The sequence below is a fragment of the Sander vitreus genome, chromosome 2 (assembly GCF_031162955.1).
Source record: "Sander vitreus isolate 19-12246 chromosome 2, sanVit1, whole genome shotgun sequence".
Lineage (NCBI taxonomy): Eukaryota > Metazoa > Chordata > Actinopteri > Perciformes > Percidae > Sander > Sander vitreus.
This window is the reverse complement of record NC_135856.1, coordinates 3,277,897-3,297,306: the sequence shown is the minus strand read 5'-3', so window position 1 is coordinate 3,297,306 and position 19,410 is coordinate 3,277,897. Positions and strand designations below refer to the sequence as shown.

General features: G+C 40.4%; 1 protein-coding gene across 1 annotated transcript; it reads right to left on the bottom strand.

Annotated features, from left to right (window-relative positions):
* Positions 1 to 524: 524 nt before the first annotated feature.
* On the bottom strand, positions 525 to 10,620 carry commd1 (copper metabolism (Murr1) domain containing 1). The gene is made up of 3 exons (XM_078273201.1): positions 10,436 to 10,620; positions 6,233 to 6,523; positions 525 to 1,176 (listed from the first exon to the last, which is right to left on the bottom strand). Exons 1-3 carry the CDS (start codon positions 10,607 to 10,609, stop codon positions 1,069 to 1,071), a joined length of 573 nt encoding a protein of 190 aa, XP_078129327.1. The 5' UTR covers positions 10,610 to 10,620; the 3' UTR covers positions 525 to 1,068.
* Between the last annotated feature and the right edge of the window lie 8,790 nt (positions 10,621 to 19,410).

Sequence of the window (19,410 nt, the reverse complement as noted above, 5' to 3'; positions counted from 1 at the left end):
ATGGCATGGTTTTATAAATCATGTTTTAATGTTAATCATACATGTGGCACAGTATATCCTTAGGATGAACTGCATCTGTGGAAGACCTTAGTGACTTACCTATTGGCCAGTAAGCCTATCATCCAAAATTAACAATAATTTGGAGGCCCCCCTGCATTGACTCTGAGGACCCCCTAGGGTTCCCGGACCCCCTGTTGAAGATCCCTGCTATAGGGTATTTGTGCATCCTCAGTTAGCGTCCACTAAAAGTTCTGTTTTTGCCGCTGACAGGCTCAGATTAATATTCTGAGTGTCTGACAACATTATGGAGACGATCCCTACAGAGATAGACCTTTATGTTGAAGAGGAAGATCATTTTTGTTTACCATGAAACAGCCCCAACATCGCTTTCGCCAAACTCACCAGACTCCATTTAAATAATCAATATTTTAGCGTGTATAGAGCCAGCATATATCTACTATTGTGTTCTATGTAAATGGGTGAATTAAGGCTTTATTTGGAGCCGTGGAAAAGACGAACCAAGATCGTTTTTGATAGTTTTATTTTGTTTCTGTCGACTTCAGATGAAGTGTGTTTTACGATGATAAAATGACTGATTCAAAAGAATCCCAAACTCCCAACTTCTTCCCTTTCTCTCAAAAGGGAAGTGCTGCATTTTGTTTTTTGCCTCTATGGTCAGAGAGGAACCTTCATCCTGTCAGAGGAAGGCCGTACAAAAAGAAAGGATCACAACAGTAAAACAGTCCAGCACTTTGAGTTATGAGAGGTTAAAAAAAAAAAGTAAACAGAACGTTTGGTCCATGAACAAGTGAGACCCTACATAATCACATGTGAATCATATGTCTAAATGCATGTGTGTGATGATCATATATATCTTACACACTTTGTCCTTTCTGAGTCTGTATGCAGGTGCAAAAGCCACGATGGATCCATTCTGGCAAACACAGGTCTGCAAAGAGAAAACAGCAGCTCGTGGGAGGAGACGGCTGGAGTCGATCAGACGTTGTCTCTCTCTGTCAGAATCACGCCCAATGTTCCTCTGCTGTCTGGCAGACACACACACGGTTTCTAAGTGCGGTGAACGATTCTGTCAATGCTCTCCTGGATATCAGACATCTTCTTCAGCACCTGGTTCACTTTGGTTTCATCAAACTCCAGACACACAAACTCGGAGTCCTGAAAGAGAGAGACAGGAAAGGAGGAAGACGTTACTGCAAGTAGCAGAGACACAGGGTGGATCCCAAGTCTCTTATTTGACATCTCCTCGCTCTTAAAGTGCCCATATTATGAAAAAAACACTTTTTCTGGGATTTGGGGAGTTATTTTGTGTCTCTGGTGCTTCATACACACTTTGAAATAAACCCTCCATGCTGTTCTGAGTGAGATACGGTTTCTGAATGTGTCCTGCCTTCAGTCTCCGGGTGAGCTGGTCAACATCTGCACAGCTTTCTACGTCACTAGCTGAGACGAGGGGGCTAAACGCTAGCTACCTAAAACACACACAAGTTCACCCTAATCTCCAAAAGAACTACTTCCATGTCCCTGTTCTGCAGGTATTCCACGCTAAATTGGAAGTGTGCCCTCGTTTAGAAGAAGTCTCCCAGCTAATCCTGCCTTGTACTACTGAAGTTGGAGAAACAGCTAGCTAGCTCATGTAGTCCTTACCTAGCTACTGATCATGTAGTCCTTACCTAGCTACTGATCATGTAGTCCTTACCTAGCTACTGATCATGTAGTCCTTACCTAGCTACTGATCATGTAGTCCTTACCTAGCTACTGAACACGTAGTCCTTACCTAGCTACTGAGCGTGTAGTCCTTACCTAGCTACTGAGCACGTAGTCCTTACCTAGCTACTGAGCGTGTAGTCCTTACCTAGCTACTGAGCGTGTAGTCCTTACCTAGCTACTGATCATGTAGTCCTTACCTAGCTACTGAGCATGTAGTCCTTACCTAGCTACTGAGCATGTAGTCCTTACCTAGCTACTGAGCGTGTAGTCCTTACCTAGCTACTGAGCATGTAGTCCTTACCTAGCTACTGAGCATGTAGTCCTTACCTAGCTACTGAGCATGTGCGACTGCCAACAAAGCTGTTCCAGCAGTGAGAGGTCTCACTCTGTAGCTAAAACAGAGACCTGAACACAGGGTGAAAAGAGGAGCTGCAGCAATGAGCAGTACTACAAAAATATGGTGTTTTCTGAAAATTATACCATGTAAACCTATTCTGATACAACCCCTAAAATATAATTATGAACCTGAAAATGAGCAGAATATGTCTGCTTAAAGAGAAATCGTTAAAGTCGTGAATTGTATCGAATCACGAGTGGAGTTACATCCTTATCAACTAATCATTTCAACAGAACATATCATTAATTCAGAGGTAAATGGAAACATGTTGGCCTAGTTTCCAGTCTGAAGTTTCCTCCACACTGATGAAGGTCCAGCTCCACCGGGATCTAAAGAGTTTAAGGACACCTTGATGTTTGATATTACATCCTCCACCTACTTCTGCAGCCTTCAGGCGTCTGTTGCTATTCTTAGACTTGGAATTGAATGGGCCGATAATAGAGGGCGTGTATCCTACAGTACAGTACGTGTTGTATGCTGCTCCAGTCCGTTGACCTGCTTTCTCGGAGCCGTGGGACCTGCAGATTGGGTCAGATTCGTAGCGAACAGGCACAAGACCTACTCCTGAAAACAGAAACTGTGTCATCATCACAGACCATGTTGACTCCGCTCGAGGATAGCGCCTTAACTTACAGAACGAAAAGTCCTTAAAACAACCAAATCAAAAAAATGTAGTTCCCGACAAACGTTTTGATCCATTTTCTAGTTTCTTTACCTACTAAAATATTTACGAGCAGCAGCCCAAAATTCATTAAAAATACCCTAATTAGTGCCCTAACTTTATAAAAGTGCTGCAGTGTCCCTTAAAGGAGAAACCCCGCCGGTTTTTACCTGAATCTTGATCGCTAGATGTCTCCGAGTACTGTCGATACTTTTATAAGCCCACCCACGACCTTTTCCTTAACTGCGTCAAAAGTGACCCCAATAGTCCCGACCAAGCGCTTAGATAAAACGTGTTTAGATCTGACGCTAAAGGAGATTTTTACCGTCAATAACAACGCCAACGGCACCTGACCAAGCGTCCGTATTTTGCGCGATGGGAGTGAGAATGTGTTGGACAGTGGTAGTCTTAAAGCGTAACTCTCGCCAAAATGCAACCTAGGGTCTTTTTGTGAATGTACCCGAGTCAAACCTTCGTTTTAAGATTGACCGTATTTCCCTTTTTCGGTCAAATGGCCTTTTGAATGGGAGTGCTAGGGGCACTACTATGCTAGCATCAAAATAGCTATTTTTAAACCACTAAGAAGGCTCGACACAACATGAGACTTTGCTCCAAGTATCACCACAAGTACCGGGCTTTTTAAAATAAAATTCAAGCACTTTAAGGTACCTTAACCAAAAGTCTCAAGACTCTCGAAGCCTTTATCAGCACTTCTAAACTGTCACTTTAAATGCAATTGCATTGCAGAATACCTTTATACCCACAGCAATGGATTCATATTGTCACTTTGTTTATTTAACCAGCTGTTCACATTTACTTTGATTGTATGTTTTGTCTGGCGTGAAACGCCAGAAGACGATAAACAACTACGGCGACGGGATTGTTTAATTTCAAACATTTACAGCAGGCAATCAAATTCAAAACAATGGAGTGAATATCTGCAAAAAAACTAAGTTCATCAGTTTAAACATTAAATATCTTGCCTTTGTAGTGTATTCAACTGAATATAGGTTGAAAAGGATTTTGCAAATCACTGTATTCTGTTTCTATTGCAACTGGGGTTTGTAAAAGACTTCTGCTTAACATGAGAGATTGTGTCCATTAAACTCCAGATTGTGTTAAAAATCAAGCATTTTATAAAAAGTATATGCGACTGCAAGCATATTCCTAACCTTAAAAAACAAGCTTTATTTACTTATTATTTTTTATGACTGATTAATCGATTAGTGGTTTGCTCTATAAGGGGGTAAAAGTCAGGGTATCTCAGCTCCTTCGGCTTCAGTTCTTTTTTTTTTTTTAAATATGTCTCTTGCAATTCCCCCAACTAGTTTTTATTTTATTACCCTGTGGCTAATGCGCTATGTACAGCACTTTGGTCAGCGCGAGCTGTTTTTAAATGTGCTATAGAAATAAACTTTACGTACTTACTTACATACTAGTTACAGTGTTTCCTCTATGTTGATTTTGTAGTGGCGGCCCGCCATGGCAACATTTCTGCCGCCACGGTATCAGAAATAGGGCAGACGCACAATGTAGTCACGGTGGCCTTTTAAATGATCCTGCCGACATAATGCACCCCCCCACTGGCTGCCACTCACATTGCAGTTTAACAACAAGCAGAACTATTGAGAGGTTATTGGACCCGTCCAGTTTAACAACAAGCAGAACTATTGAGAGGTTATTGGACCCGTCCAGTTTAACAACAAGCAGAACTATTGAGAGGTTATTGGACCCGTCCAGTTTAACAACAAGCAGAACTATTGAGAGGTTATTGGACCCGTCCAGTTTAACAACTAGTAGAACTATTCAGAGGTTATTGGACCCGTCCAGTTTAACTCCACATAATGTCGAGACAAGTATTAAACAGCTCCACCAAAAACGCTTGTTGTCAGTACTTAGAATTCCTCACGGGGGCGACAGAAACTACGCACTATAGCTTTAAGGAACGTAACGTTATGTTCTTATGGTACAAGGCATATTTAGCATATTTTATTTCCTGGAATCATTTTCAGCACAGTTATAAAAGGGGTTTCAGTTTCACATTTCTCTTAGCCCCAGGCTAAGAAAGTTCTTACTGCTTTCTCTTAACCCTGTGTTAGCCTTAGTGCAGGGCTATACACTTCAACCTGCACCTCTAGTAGCCCTGGGTTAAGGGTCAGATGAAACATCTAACTTATTCCATTAGCCCCGTTTTACTCTGGCAACTTTTAGTTCCAATTTTAGTAGGTTTTTCAGGTGATAACCCCACAAACTCTGGGCTAACCCTGCTCCAGAGCAAGGCCAGCAAGTCCAAAGCTGTCGGGGTTAGCCCACTTGGAATGTGCCAGTGTCAACACTTTCTTAGCCTGGGTCTAACAGCTCCCTTAAACGTGCGGTATACTCGCCGTTCCCGACCTGTCGCCAGCCAATGTGACGTCATGGGGAGCGCCACTAGTTGCAGTCTTCTCCTGAACAGAGGTGTCGCAACTGAGGAAAGGCTACCGACTTTGCTATTTCTACGGACTAGAAGAAGAAGAAAAAGGTAAACAATGGCAAAGAGAAAAAGAGAAGCACTTTGCATACTTCAGAATGTCCGCACAACGATTCGTCGGATCAAGCTTTTCATTCACCATAAAAGAACTCATCTTAACCCAGTAAGTCCACAAGAGAGACTTGACAGAGTCCTGGCATCCGGTTGCTCTCGAACTCGTCCATGCTTCCTGTTTCCGCTTTGTCGTGCGCCGCTGGAAAAAATAGTGTGGTTGCGCACTTTAAATCCTGGCGCGCCAGCGAGATCTACATCATGTTGACGTCACATTGGCGCGCGACATGTCGGGAACGGCGACTGTAAAGAGGCCCTTAGCCTAGGGCTTGCTGATCCTGCTCTGAATGAAATAATGAAATATAATGAAATTATTGAATGTTGACAAGTTATCCCCGGGAGATTTAGGAGAATGCAGTGTGAAAAGCTCCACTCAGAACAGGCCCTTCTAGTATTTTTAACTGAAATCAAATTAAAAGGGCGTAGCTGAACGGCACAGCGTGGCTGGGCTTGTTTGTGGTTAGCAAGGTTTTCTACTTTGTTTTCCACTCTGCCCGCTCCTTTTCAACATGCCACTTCAAAATGACTTTCACAGGTAAGTGACACACACTCAAACTAATTTCCCACCAAAATCATGTTTTGAAATGCAGGTCACCATATTAAAAGTGCCTCCAGCACTATTATCCTCTGGGAGGGTCTCTCTGTTTTCAGCCTAGGACCCAGATTAGGTGAATTTAGCCTTCTCATGGGACCGGGGCTTATTAAAACAGACCAATTATCCGGCCACATCCAGAGCCAGGCCTCTATCCCCAAAACCAACTCATGCCTGTGCTGTCGGCAGTGATTACTGGTATTTAAACAGCATTAAGGTACACGTTTGTGAAACTAAATGAGCATGAGAGGAAACGCTGGATGTCAGTCTCACCTCTCCGGCTCTGCCTAGCTCCAGCTCCATCAGGGCAACCGGGCCGCTGTGGGCTGCGTCCCCCCGGCTGGCTGCGGTCTGGAGGTCCACCCTCCAGGAGAGACCCCTGAGGCCGGGCTCCCAGCGGCTCTGAGCCAGCAAGCTCTCCCTCACTCGGACTCGCTGGCTCTTCCAGAAGCGAGAGAGGGCGGCGGCCTGCTCGGCAGTCACCCCGCCACTGCCCTGCCTCTTAGTCTGGGCTGTGAGGAAGGCCTCCAGCTGGGCGTGGTCCATGTCTGCTGTGGCGATGGACTGGGAGATGGAGGAAAACAAGGATGAGGAGTTCTACTGTCATACCACCAACAATATAAATATCTGAACTCTGTGTGCATTTTAACTGGATAATAATAAGACTTTATTATTACGGACTTATGGTCCAATTAAATGACAGCAAAAAATACACAACACTTAATACATGAATACTTCCAGAGTCATAATACAATTTCATTACATAAAATATCAAAGAAGTATATTTAAATACATCATCTATACTCTTAAAAAGAGGCATTTGTGCCAGTGTCTCCATATCTGTGATGGACAACGAACAGTACTGAATCTGATGTTGGATATGACCAAGATATTCTCATTCATAGACGCATCAAGTCGGCGGATACATTTATACTCTTTATACTGTATACTCTTTTGAACAGTCTGTGTTGTGTAGACTAGCACTGCCAGCTCTATCTCCACAGCGCTGTGGATATAGGTCTGGCTCTGGGTTGTTTGCATTTCTTTAAACCTGTCACGATCTCGGTGCTAAGCTCCGGACGCAGCGACGGTGGCTCTGCAAAATAGCCTCGGGAAGGAACTTGTTTTGGTGGAACATTTGCACCCCGCAAAAGCAAACGCCACATACAATATTAAATGAAGTGGTAAGTAGTAGAAGTAAATGCCATAAACATATTCTTTGTAAATCTTTACACTCATTCACCGAAAGAACCAAGCAGGCCTGCCTTGTTCAAATCATAGACCGTTAAAGAAATGGACCAACAGATCCCGTGTCTCTGGACGGAGACCAGTGAAGGACATTAGAAGCTCTTTCCCGGTGATGGCTGAGCGTTACTGAGCAGCCTCCAACTGAGCTTGAAGACGTAGATGTGACGTGAGCAACCTGTCTGAAAGTTGGAAGTCTTCTGGTAGCTGTGCCAAGAGAAATCTCAATCATTCCCAATCTAGCAGAGACGGAGAGCGTAGGTATATGTAAGGAGATAACATGGACACAGGCTAATTACTGCTAACTAAAATGATAGTTAACATAATGGAAGTCCAAACTGCCTGAGAGCTTCTCCTGTACTATACGGTAACTCCTCTACTATGAGACAGGAAGTCTCGTGGTTATGACACAATTGTTAGTCTATTTTTACAAAAACGTCTGCTACGGAGCCATAACGTGAGCTACAAGGTAATGGAGCCTTTTATACATTGTCGTGTTTCTTTAGAAATAAACAACGGACAGATAGAGTCTTTAAACGCTTCAGATGTAAAGGTATTCTCTGTCAAAGTGACGCCAAAATGAATGGCAGTCAATGGGATGCTAACGGCGGGTGAGTGCTTGTTAGCATCAAAATGGCTCCATAGGAGGTACGTTTGCCAGACGCTCGCTTACCCCCTAGGTTCAAATCCAGATTTTCTTCAAAACTTGCCATTTTCAGCGGTTGACTCGCTACCTCCAAGTTTGTTGTTGTTTCACAAAGCGAACAGAGTTCGAGAACGCCACACATGTTGTGCGTGAGCGACGTGCCAAATGTCAGGCTTTATCCTGGGAATGTACTTCTGTCGATCCTGACTAGAACTGTTTAACCATGATATGAGACCATAACTATAAATGGTCAACTAGTGGATCAAGTAGATATCTAGGGACAATTATTGACTCTAAATTAAATTTCCAGGAGAATTGTGAAGCTGTCTGTAAAACAGTGTCTATACTGCCTGAGAAAATTGTACCATTTTCATATAGACAAGACCATGATGACATTATTTTATCATGCCATAGTGCGTCATGGTTTGGGTGTGTTTCAGTTAAGCACAAGGATCACCTAAATCAAATTGGAAGATGGTCAAGTAAGCTGACTGGTGAGTCCCAGCTGCCCCCACATCCATGTATGCTAAACAACTACAGCGGATAGCTACGGCCATCTTAGAAGATCGCATACACCCTTTGAATAGGGAATTCCAGTATCTCCCCTCTGGACGGAGGCTGAGAGCCCCTGGTTGTAAAACTACAAGACTTGTAGTTTAGGCAAAAATGTAAAAACAGTTTTGTCCCAGCGGCAATCACTCCGTTAAACAAACTGTGGAATTACTCGCACACAACGCACAAGCACCTTGGTCATGTACTAGCTGTAGAATTTCTGCATATAACTGCACAAGTCAATGTGGTCTGCATCCATGTTCTACTGTCTGTTTTATATGTTTTAATGTTTTGTGTGTTGCATGGTATGTGGTGGTCTACAAAGTTTTAAGGATGTCCTGCCTAGTTTACCTACGGGTACCAAGTAACCTACAATTCTGTAGTTGACTGTAGTACCGGTCCCAGTGCACCTACAATGTGAGCAGCATAGTTGTGTAAACAGAGATAATAACAGGTATGTGTTATCACCGTTGTAACAGTGATAACAGAGCGAGAGAGAGAGAGACAGCCTTGCTCTCCTATGTCCTAAATGGTGGAACCTTGAGTAGTTGTATTTGTATTAGATTACGAGTACTATTTTGGTGTGTTTTCGTAGTCGTGTGTCACGATGGATGTCATACTCTTGCTGCAGAACAAATCTACCTACAGGTACAAAATAAAGTAACCTGAACCTGTGGGTTAGTGCTGCCCCCTGCTGACCAGCGGTGAGACACACAGGGGCTAGACTTTGGCTGCTCGATTACGGAAAACAATCACAATCACGATTATTTTGGTCAATATTGACATCACGATTAACAGGATAACTAGCTCATTGATTTTTAGAAAAGTTGTTGCAATTACTGAACTTAAAAAACAGTGTAACAGTGAAAATACCTCCAACTGTGAAATGTCTCTTAATACTTTGGCCATTTAAGCTTTTTTTTCCGCCAATTCAGAACACAAGACATAAGAGTTTACTTGCAAAATGTATTATTATATATACTATTTGCTTATTATACCACTAAAAAGGCTCCAAATATCACCACCCTTCAATGGTAGCATAATGAGGGTCCCTAAATGTTAACAGAAGCATTGAGAACATTGTAAGTGTACAGACAGTTTATTGAAAAGATAGTTCAGAAAGACAGTCGCGTTCTCGTCTACAGGCGGCCGCCGTCTTGGGAGCTACTGTCTTTCTAAACTATCTTTTTAATATAAATGAGAATAATGACACAAAAATGATCATTCCCTCCAATATCAATCGCAATTAGCTATTTTCCTCATATCGTGCAGCCCTAGATTGAGCAATAAAATGTTCCCAGTGTCTTTCCTTCTCCTATCTGATGTTTCTGGATTAATATTCCTGCTGCATTTGTGTGTATGTTGCATTTTCCTGCTGTAAATGTTTATGGTTGTGCTCATTCTAACTCCTTTACACTGTTGGGTAGTTTAATCGACAGCAATGCATCATGGTCTATAAGGTCAACATATGTTTGTAGCGTCGCTGTCCTGTGACAACCACGTATCTCTTTTCACGGTTTCCAGCTCTGTGACGATGCATTTTCCAGCTGATCCGAGAGGCTTTTTAAAGACTTTATTTAGCTTAATTAGGAGAATTTTCCCAACACATAAAGAAACATTTCATCCTTCAGGCTAGCACAAACATTCAACATCAACACATCTGGAGATACGTGGTTTTCACTGGACAGGAAGGGGAACTAAAGCTGTCAGACAAAAGTAGTCGAGTAAAAAAAGTACAATGTTTACCTCTGAGGTGCAGTAAAGTAGAAGTATAGAGCAGCATAAAACGGAAATTCTCAAGTGAAGTAGCCTAAAGGTACATCATTTAGTACTTCAGTAGGCTACAGTAACGTTAATTGAGTAAATATATATATATATATATATATACACTTAGTTACATTCCACCACTGATGTCACTTACAACAAGACACTTTGGCGACAGTTTCTGCAAGCTGTCTAAACTGCAAAGTAAATATCTTATATATATTATTATATTGTGGCTAATATCTCTGCGGTGTGGTGTGTTTTAATACCTTTAGGAGGCCTTTCATTTTCTCATGTAAAGCCTTGAACTGCTCCTGCGACAGCTCGGGGAATAACTCATTTTTCAGCAGCTCCTCTGTGATTTCGCTGTTGTTATAATACACTTTCTGAGCTATTCCATTTAACAGTCCGCTCAAAGCCTTCGTCGCTTCTACATCCGCCATGTTTTCGCGTCAATGTGGTCACATGATAAAGCGGATGGCTCACATGACGTGGACGTCCTCACACGGCATTGTGGGAGTTGTAGTTTCACAGTGCGAGGAACATTTATTCATTTCTTTTCTTTTTTTCATGGTTTTCTGTCCGCTAAAATTGCTCTATTATCACCGAAGATGAGTTATTAGCTACGTTTTAGTTCATACCTGGTTTTCATAAGGCAAGGTTGTGTTTTATTTGAAACATTAATAGGCTACAATTATTATAACAAGACATGTTCATGTATTCAATACTGATAGCTTTACCAAAGAGCTTGTTATAACCTCGGTCGGTCGGACATAAATATCTTAATGCCTGTCGGGCTCGGGTCGAGTTCGGTTACTGCTCTGTCGGACACGGGCCGGGCTAGGACAGAAAAATGCGGCCCGATCCGCACTCTACACACACACACACACACACACACACACACACACACACACACACACACACACACACACACACACACACACACACACACACACACACACACACACTGAGCTCTCTTAATGGAGCTCTCTTAATGGAGCTGCAGCACCATTTTACAACAAATGCCTTATTGAGCTTTATGTATAATATTAAATTTCAGCTTTTTCAGCAGGAAAACTTGGTTATTGTTGTCCCCTGCCCTTACTTGTACTACTAAATTAGTATTGATGTAAAGATGTAAGAAATTCTCTGATGTCTGGCTTGTTAAATGTGAATATCTTCTAGTTTCTTCTCTCCTCTGTGACAGTAAACTGAATATCTTTGAGTTGTGGATAAAACAAGAACACACCCCCTTAGTGACTTTTTTCACAAAAGCGACTAGCAACAAATCTGGCGACTTTCTGTAGAAAAGACGCCAGTATTGTCCAGCGGGCGCAAGATATTTCTCTCCTGTGGCCGTAACAGTCACCTCTCTCTTCTGTTCTGTGACTGAGGAGCAGAGGAGCAGCCCCTCCCCTCTCTCCTCATGTGCAGCAGCACTGCGCAGGCAGGTAGAAAGGGAAGAAGGGACAGTTGAGTCTATTTGAGTTGTGGACAAAACAAGCCATTTGAGGACGTCGCCTTGGGCTTTTTGGGAAACAGTGATCCACATTTTTCACCATTTTCTGACATTTTAGAGACCAAACAACTAATGTATCATCCAGACAATAATCTACAGATTAATTGACAATTGAAATAGTTGTCAGTTGCAGCTCGAAATCAAATAAATAATCATTAAATATCCATAAAAGAAAATCATGCATGGGGGAAAAAAGGTAGAAAGTTTGAATTGTGTGAGTATGAATAAAGAAGTAATTCAGAATTATAATGGATTGATGAAACAAGAAAACAGATTTAATGTTGTCCCTAACATGTTTAGTTTTAAAGGCCCTATGGATACCTCAGCCTGAGAGAAAGTAGCTTTTGTAGACTTATGTAGAGTCCAACTGAATAATCAGACTAAATCAAGTTTAGCAGAAAACAACATACAAATAAATGGATATTAAAATGAACATTGTGTATAATCAATGGCAGTGTTTTCCCTAAGTTTGTGGAAGATTTAAGCGCAGTTCAGACCAAAGATTCGCGATGAGACAAAGTCATTTTAGAACGTCGCAGGGAAAAGTTGCAGCGGTCTGAAGCGGCCCGTCTCAGCTCGACTCAAACTAGCTGATGGTTTCGCTGTGACTCAGCTAGTGGAGTCTCCAGAGGCTGGTTTTAGAACGTAAGAGACGTCTCCTGTTCCAACAGCCAATAGAGAAGTCAGCTGGTGGAGTCTCCAGAGGCTGGTTTTAGAGCGTAAGAGACATCTCCTGTTTCAACAGCCAATAGAGAAGTCAGCTGGTGGAGTCTCCAGAGGCTGGTTTTAGAGCGTAAGAGACGTCTCCTGTTCCAACAGCCAATAGAGAAGTCAGCTGGTGGAGTCTCCAGAGGCTGGTTTTAGAGCGTAAGAGACGTCTCCTGTTCCAACAGCCAATAGAGAAGTCAGCTGGCCGAGTCTCCAGAGGCTGGTTTTAGAACGTAAGAGACGTCTCCTGTTCCAACAGCCAATAGAGAAGTCAGCTGGTGGAGTCTCCAGAGGCTAGTTTTAGAACGTAAGAGACATCTCCTGTTTCAACAGCCAATAGAGAAGTCAGCTGGTCAAGTCAGCTATAAACTATAAAATGGCAAACTATAAAATGAAATGGCAGAGCCTCAACGATCACCCGAAAGCACGGTAACATTATATGGTGGAGCGAGATAGAGAGAGACTGAAGAGAGGGAGCGCCCAGCGGCGTTAGAACAAAGCCGTGAATCAGAGAAATAAAACGTGTTTTCACCGATTCATCACTAGAAATGTAACTGTAGCAAGCATCTCACTATCACTAACGTTATCTACATTCATATTTAGACGAAACAAATGATATATCCAGCTACAAAAAGCCTAAAAGTCAGAAGTTAGAAAGGAAGTACAAAGAGGCGTTGTTATGGAGACGATCTCGTCTCATTGGTGTGAACTGGCAGCCTTCAGAACGCTGCAGACCGGCGCGTTGGAAGAAGTTGCGAGTTTCAACTCGTCTCATCGCAAATCTTTGGTCTGAACTGGGCTTTAGGTTCACGTATTTGGCGGGGGCTTTAGGGGTCCTTCCTCAAGAAAATGTTACTTTTTCAATAAAAAAAAACAAACATGCAATTTCACAATGATTATTATTACAATATCTGTGTCTAAAACTTTGGAAAAGCTAGAGCAGATAATAAATAACAGTCTAAAACAGTGTTACTCACATGGCATGGCAGTAAATAATACAGTGATATGATCATGCAGTCAATACATATATTTCATAAAAACATTAAAAACAAGCAGCGCTACAACATAACCCTAAGTCAGAGGGCAGGGTCTCTGCAGATACAGACCACCACACACTTCTGCTGGGTCAGAAATGAGGATTGAGATGATTAATGTTACTGTTTGTTTGAGTAAACACTGCATATCATACCCAAAGAGTCACAGATAGCTAGGGCTGCAACTAACGACTATTTTCATCGTCGATTAATCTGTAGATTATTTTCTGGATGAATGGATTACTTGTTTGGTTTATAAAATGTCAGAAAATGGTGAAACATGTGGATCAGTGTTTCCCAAAAAGCCCCAAGATGACGTCCTCAAATGTCTTGTTTTGTCCACAACTCAAAGATATTCAGATTACTGTCACAGAGGAGAGAAGAAACTAGAACAATATTCACATTTAACAAGCGGAACCAGAGAAATGTTACTTAGGCAAACAGGTTTTGTGGACTTACTCATTCTTGATGCCTTTTGCGATACCTGCAAGCAGCTTATGTTCCCTAGCAGTCACACTGTCATACAGGAAGAAGGCCAGAACCACAACCATCCAGCACAGACCAGCCATCTGCACACAGATCAGGTTTAATAACAGAGTCCATTAAAGAACATAAATAATTAACCTTTGTGTCTGTTGCCAGTAGGATCTTCTGCTGGAGGGGACAGAAATACACAAATATGCATTAATATTTGTATTTCTAGAAATGTTTGCAAATCTGTTAACAGACTTTTAAGAAATCCGGCTAAATAACTTACAAACAGAAGCTCTCCACAGTAGTTAGACAAAACAAAATGACATGACACACATCACATTTTAGAGTCTCTTCAGGTGTATGACTGTCAGCTAAAAAATGTACACCTTCTCATTTCATGTACCTGCTTTGGTGAAGAAAGATGTCTGACAGATGCTCTGAAGACTGTGACGTTTTCTTCTCCTTGAAGGGACGTTGCTGCTGCAGTGAACAGTCAGATGAACATTTATAGGGGAAATTGGCCAAACCCCTTATCCCTCCCCCTTCAACTAAAGGTGTTCTTGTTGACGTTCAAAGTATTGTCAAACAAAACGGAGGCTAGCTCTATACCTAGCTAGGGATAGTGAGATGTTTGCTGTATGTGACAAAGAATGTTGTAGCCTAAAAAAACGTGCGACATCGCTTAGAGCACCTTTAAACATGCAGTATATGTTGAATAAAATGTGTCTGCCTGAGCAGAAACAATCACCTCATCAGTCCAAGAAAATGAACTGGGCCAATATCAGTCCCTTAAATGCTGGGAGTCCGTGCTTAAAGTTTTAGTCTTAGTGTACAAAAATAAAAAAAGACTGTCCAGCTAAATTCTTCTGTAATTCTGCAACATTGTGAATGCTGAGTGGTAATAATGAGAATAAAAAACAATGCACAAAACTCCTCCTAAAGTACTATTCCATTGAAAATATAGAAAGTGAGCTAGAGGCCGCCCCAAATCCTGTTTTTTTTACAGTACAGAACAGTGTTAAATGTTTAAGTGTATAAAAAAAACAATGCATTTTGACAGAAACCCTTTCTATATGAGAAACGTGAGAAAACAAAGACAGGAGTTACAATCTGTACCTCAGGATTCTGTTTCTTAGCCCATGTACTCTAGCAGATGCTTGGTCTGGGTTTATCTTCATCACCACTCTTTGAAGAAACTCTAAAGAATACTTCATGGCTTCTGGGTACTCGAGATTGACACAGTAGATGACACCCATAAGCATGGCATAGCTCCATGACAGTGCTACCTAGTGAATTGGAGGGGGTCTTGCAAAGAAACACAAGGAGGTTAACAGGCACAGCCAATGTGCACAGCTGTAACCGGTTGACATGCGTACAATCACTGACTTAGATTTAAGCACATACTCTGAGATGGTTAACCCTCCCTGTTGTCCTCAGGTCAAATTTGACCCATTTTCAAAAAGTTTCTATACCAAATTTTCAAAAGAAACAACATGGACGCTCTTCACAAGTTTTATTCAATTTCATAGCATTTGAATTTTTTTTATTATTATAAAAGAATGTTGAAAAAAGTGACAAAATATCTTCCTGTTATTTCCTTTTATCACAGAGTTACAGTAGGCGATAAACGAGTTTTGATGGTCCGAAGTAAACTTCATTAGCGGTTACATTTTTTCGATTATAAATGAGTGTTTTTCATTTAAAGGTTGGACTACATGCTTATTCAGTAGACCATTTAGTGTTCTCCACAATCCCAGACCTTCATTTTGCATGCTTGTTTACATAGAAAGCAAAACAAGCTATAATGGCATATGTCTATGTTGGGATGGTTGAAACAGCTGTTTCAACCATCCCGACCTGGCTGTAACTCCATGTATTTTAAGTAAATGTACAAATATCTGTGTTCATACAATAATTTATGGAGGTGAGACATGGAAAAGCAGTTTTAGAAAGATGAAAATATATTTGAGCTCCACCAGGTAGGGGGTTGAGTTTTCCCATGTTATCCTATGGAGACTGACGGGCTGTGGGTCGTTAAGGGAACTTATTTGGATGTGCAGTGCCCTAAGCCACGTAAAAACCTAGTGAAACGACATTTTCCACAATAGAAACATGATATAAATGGGAAAACTTACTGTTGGCAAAATCATCCACAGTGCATGATATTTCAATAACCACTTCATGATGACGGCGATTAGTTAGTTGTTAACAGACATTCACTAAGACGTATAGCCCAGCAACAATCTATCTAAAATAACACCTTTTGGGAGTACCATTCATGATATGTAGTAAAATATTGAAGTTGTGGGAAGTTTAAGTGGCTTAAACTGTATGTTTCATCAGTCCCCCCATGCTGTTTCAATTGTCCCGGCCAGGAGGGCCGAATGAAACATTACGCACGTCCCACTTTTGCTGTAATAATTCCTGAACGGTTTTGTTCAAAGCTGAAAATGTAACTGTATTTGACAGATGATAGGTGTAGTTTGCTAGTCACAAAATATTAGATTTCAGTGCGATATGATCGCTTTGTAAATTACGTGTAATTAAAAAGTGTTTCAATTGTCCTGGCTCTCCCCTAATGGCTAAACGGCTGTAATAGTTAGCATAAAGTAATGGCTAAACGGCTGTAATAGTTAGCTTAAAGTAATGGCTAAACGGCTGTAATAGTTAGCATAAAGTAATGGCTAAACGGCTGTAATAGTTAGCATAAAGTAATGGCTAAACGGCTGTAATAGTTAGCTTAAAGTAATGGCTAAACGGCTGTAATAGTTAGCATAAAGTAATGGCTAAATGGCTGTAATAGTTAGCATAAAGTAATGGCTAAACTGTTGAAATAGTTAGCTTAAAGTAATGAATAAACTGTTGAAATAGTTAGCATAAAGTAATGGCTAAACGGCTGTAATAGTTAGCATAAAGGAATGGCTAAACTGTTGAAATAGTTAGCTTAAAGTAATGAATAAACTGTTGAAATAGTTAGCCTAAAGTAATGGCTAAACGGTTGAAATAGTTAGCTTAAAGTAATGGCTAAACGGCTGTAATAGTTAGCATAAAGTAATGGCTAAACGGCTGTAATAGTTAGCTTAAAGTAATGGCTAAACGGCTGTAATAGTTAGCATAAAGTAATGGCTAAATGGCTGTAATAGTTAGCTTAAAGTAATGGCTAAACGGCTGTAATAGTTAGCATAAAGTAATGGCTAAACGGCTCTAATAGTTAGCATAAAGGAATGGCTAAACTGTTGAAATAGTTAGCTTAAAGTAATGAATAAACTGTTGAAATAGTTAGCATAAAGTAATGGCTAAACGGCTGTAATAGTTAGCATAAAGGAATGGCTAAACTGTTGAAATAGTTAGCTTAAAGTAATGAATAAACTGTTGAAATAGTTAGCCTAAAGTAATGGCTAAACGGTTGAAATAGTTAGCTTAAAGTAATGGCTAAACGGCTGTAATAGTTAGCATAAAGTAATGGCTAAACGGCTGTAATAGTTAGCTTAAAGTAATGGCTAAACGGCTGTAATAGTTAGCATAAAGTAATGGCTAAACGGCTGTAATAGTTAGCATAAAGTAATGGCTAAACGGCTGTAATAGTTAGCTTAAAGTAATGGCTAAACGGCTGTAATAGTTAGCATAAAGTAATGGCTAAACGGCTGTAATAGTTAGCATAAAGTAATGGCTAAACGGCTGTAATAGTTAGCTTAAAGTAATGGCTAAACGGCTGTAAATAGTTAGCATAAAGTAATGGCTAAACGGCTGTAATAGTTAGCATAAAGTAATGGCTAAACGGCTGTAATAGTTAGCTTAAAGTAATGGCTAAACGGCTGTAATAGTTAGCTTAAAGTAATGGCTAAACGGCTGTAATAGTTAGCATAAAGTAATGGCTAAACTGTTGAAATAGTTAGCTTAAAGTAATGAATAAACTGTTGAAATAGTTAGCATAAAGTAATGGCTAAACGGCTGTAATAGTTAGCATAAAGGAATGGCTAAACTGTTGAAATAGTTAGCTTAAAGTAATGAATAAACTGTTGAAATAGTTAGCCTAAAGTAATGGCTAAACGGTTGAAATAGTTAGCTTAAAGTAATGGCTAAACGGCTGTAAATAGTTAGCATAAAGTAATGGCTAAACGGCTGTAAATAATTAGCTTAAAGTAATGGCTAAACGGCTGTAATAGTTAGCATAAAGTAATGGCTAAACGGCTGTAATAGTTAGCTTAAAGTAATGGCTAAACGGCTGTAATAGTTAGCATAAAGTAATGGCTAAACGGCTACTAATAGTTAGCATAAAGGAATGGCTAAACTGTTGAAATAGTTAGCTTAAAGTAATGAATAAACTGTTGAAATAGTTAGCATAAAGTAATGGCTAAACGGCTGTAAATAGTTAGCATAAAGGAATGGCTAAACTGTTGAAATAGTTAGCTTAAAGTAATGGCTAAACGGTTGAAATAGTTAGCTTAAAGTAATGGCTAAACGGTCATAGCTAAAAGTAATGGGTAAATGGTGAAATAGTTAGCATAAAGTAATGGCTAAACGGCTGTAATAGTTAGCTTAAAGTAATGGCTAAACGGCTGTAATAGTTAGCATAAAGTAATGGCTAAACGGCTGTAATAGTTAGCATAAAGTAATGGCTAAACGGCTGTAATAGTTAGCTTAAAGTAATGGCTAAACGGCTGTAATAGTTAGCATAAAGTAATGGCTAAATGGCTGTAATAGTTAGCTTAAAGTAATGGCTAAACGGCTGTAATAGTTAGCATAAAGTAATGGCTAAACGGCTGTAATAGTTAGCATAAAGTAATGGCTAAATGGCTGTAATAGTTAGCTTAAAGTAATGGCTAAACGGCTGTAATAGTTAGCATAAAGTAATGGCTAAATGGCTGTAATAGTTAGCTTAAAGTAATGGCTAAACGGCTGTAATAGTTAGCTTAAAGTAATGGCTAAACGGCTGTAATAGTTAGCTTAAAGTAATGGCTAAACGGCTGTAATAGTTAGCATAAAGGAATGGCTAAACTGTTGAAATAGTTAGCTTAAAGTAATGAATAAACTGTTGAAATAGTTAGCTTAAAGTAATGGCTAAACGGCTGTAATAGTTAGCATAAAGTAATGGCTAAACGGCTGTAATAGTTAGCTTAAAGTAATGGCTAAACAGTTGTAATAGTTAGCGTTAAGTAATGTTAGTGGTAGGCTAGTAACTCAGTATGATTGCTGACCAAGCCAACCTTTATATTGACCGTTCAACAAGTGTAATAAATTAAAAAACTTTTATATACTGAATAGTGTTATACATTTGGAACATACATTGGGAATTAATGAAGGGGTACAGTGAGTTAATCTGAGGCAGGACTGTGGGGGAAACTCCGACCACCGACTTAGACTTTAGGGCTGCCCCCTCTTATACAATTAGACTTCAAGTCTATTTTTTAGGCTTATTTATGCTAAATGACTTATTTCCAAGAAATCTATGAGCTTATATCTTGTAAACACAAGATTTAAAGTGTTGGATATTCATGATTCTTTGTGG

Bases quoted from the DNA above. Each gene is read 5' to 3' on its own strand.
- commd1 (XM_078273201.1), bottom strand. From the start codon at position 10,609: ATGGCGGATGTAGAAGCGACGAAGGCTTTGAGCGGACTGTTAAATGGA. The intron at 6,524-10,435 runs GTATTAAAACAC...TCCATCTCCCAG, and splicing joins AAATGAAAGGCCTCCTAAAG to TCCATCGCCACAGCAGACAT. The intron at 1,177-6,232 runs GTGAGACTGACA...TCTCTCTTTCAG, and splicing joins AGCTAGGCAGAGCCGGAGAG to GACTCCGAGTTTGTGTGTCT.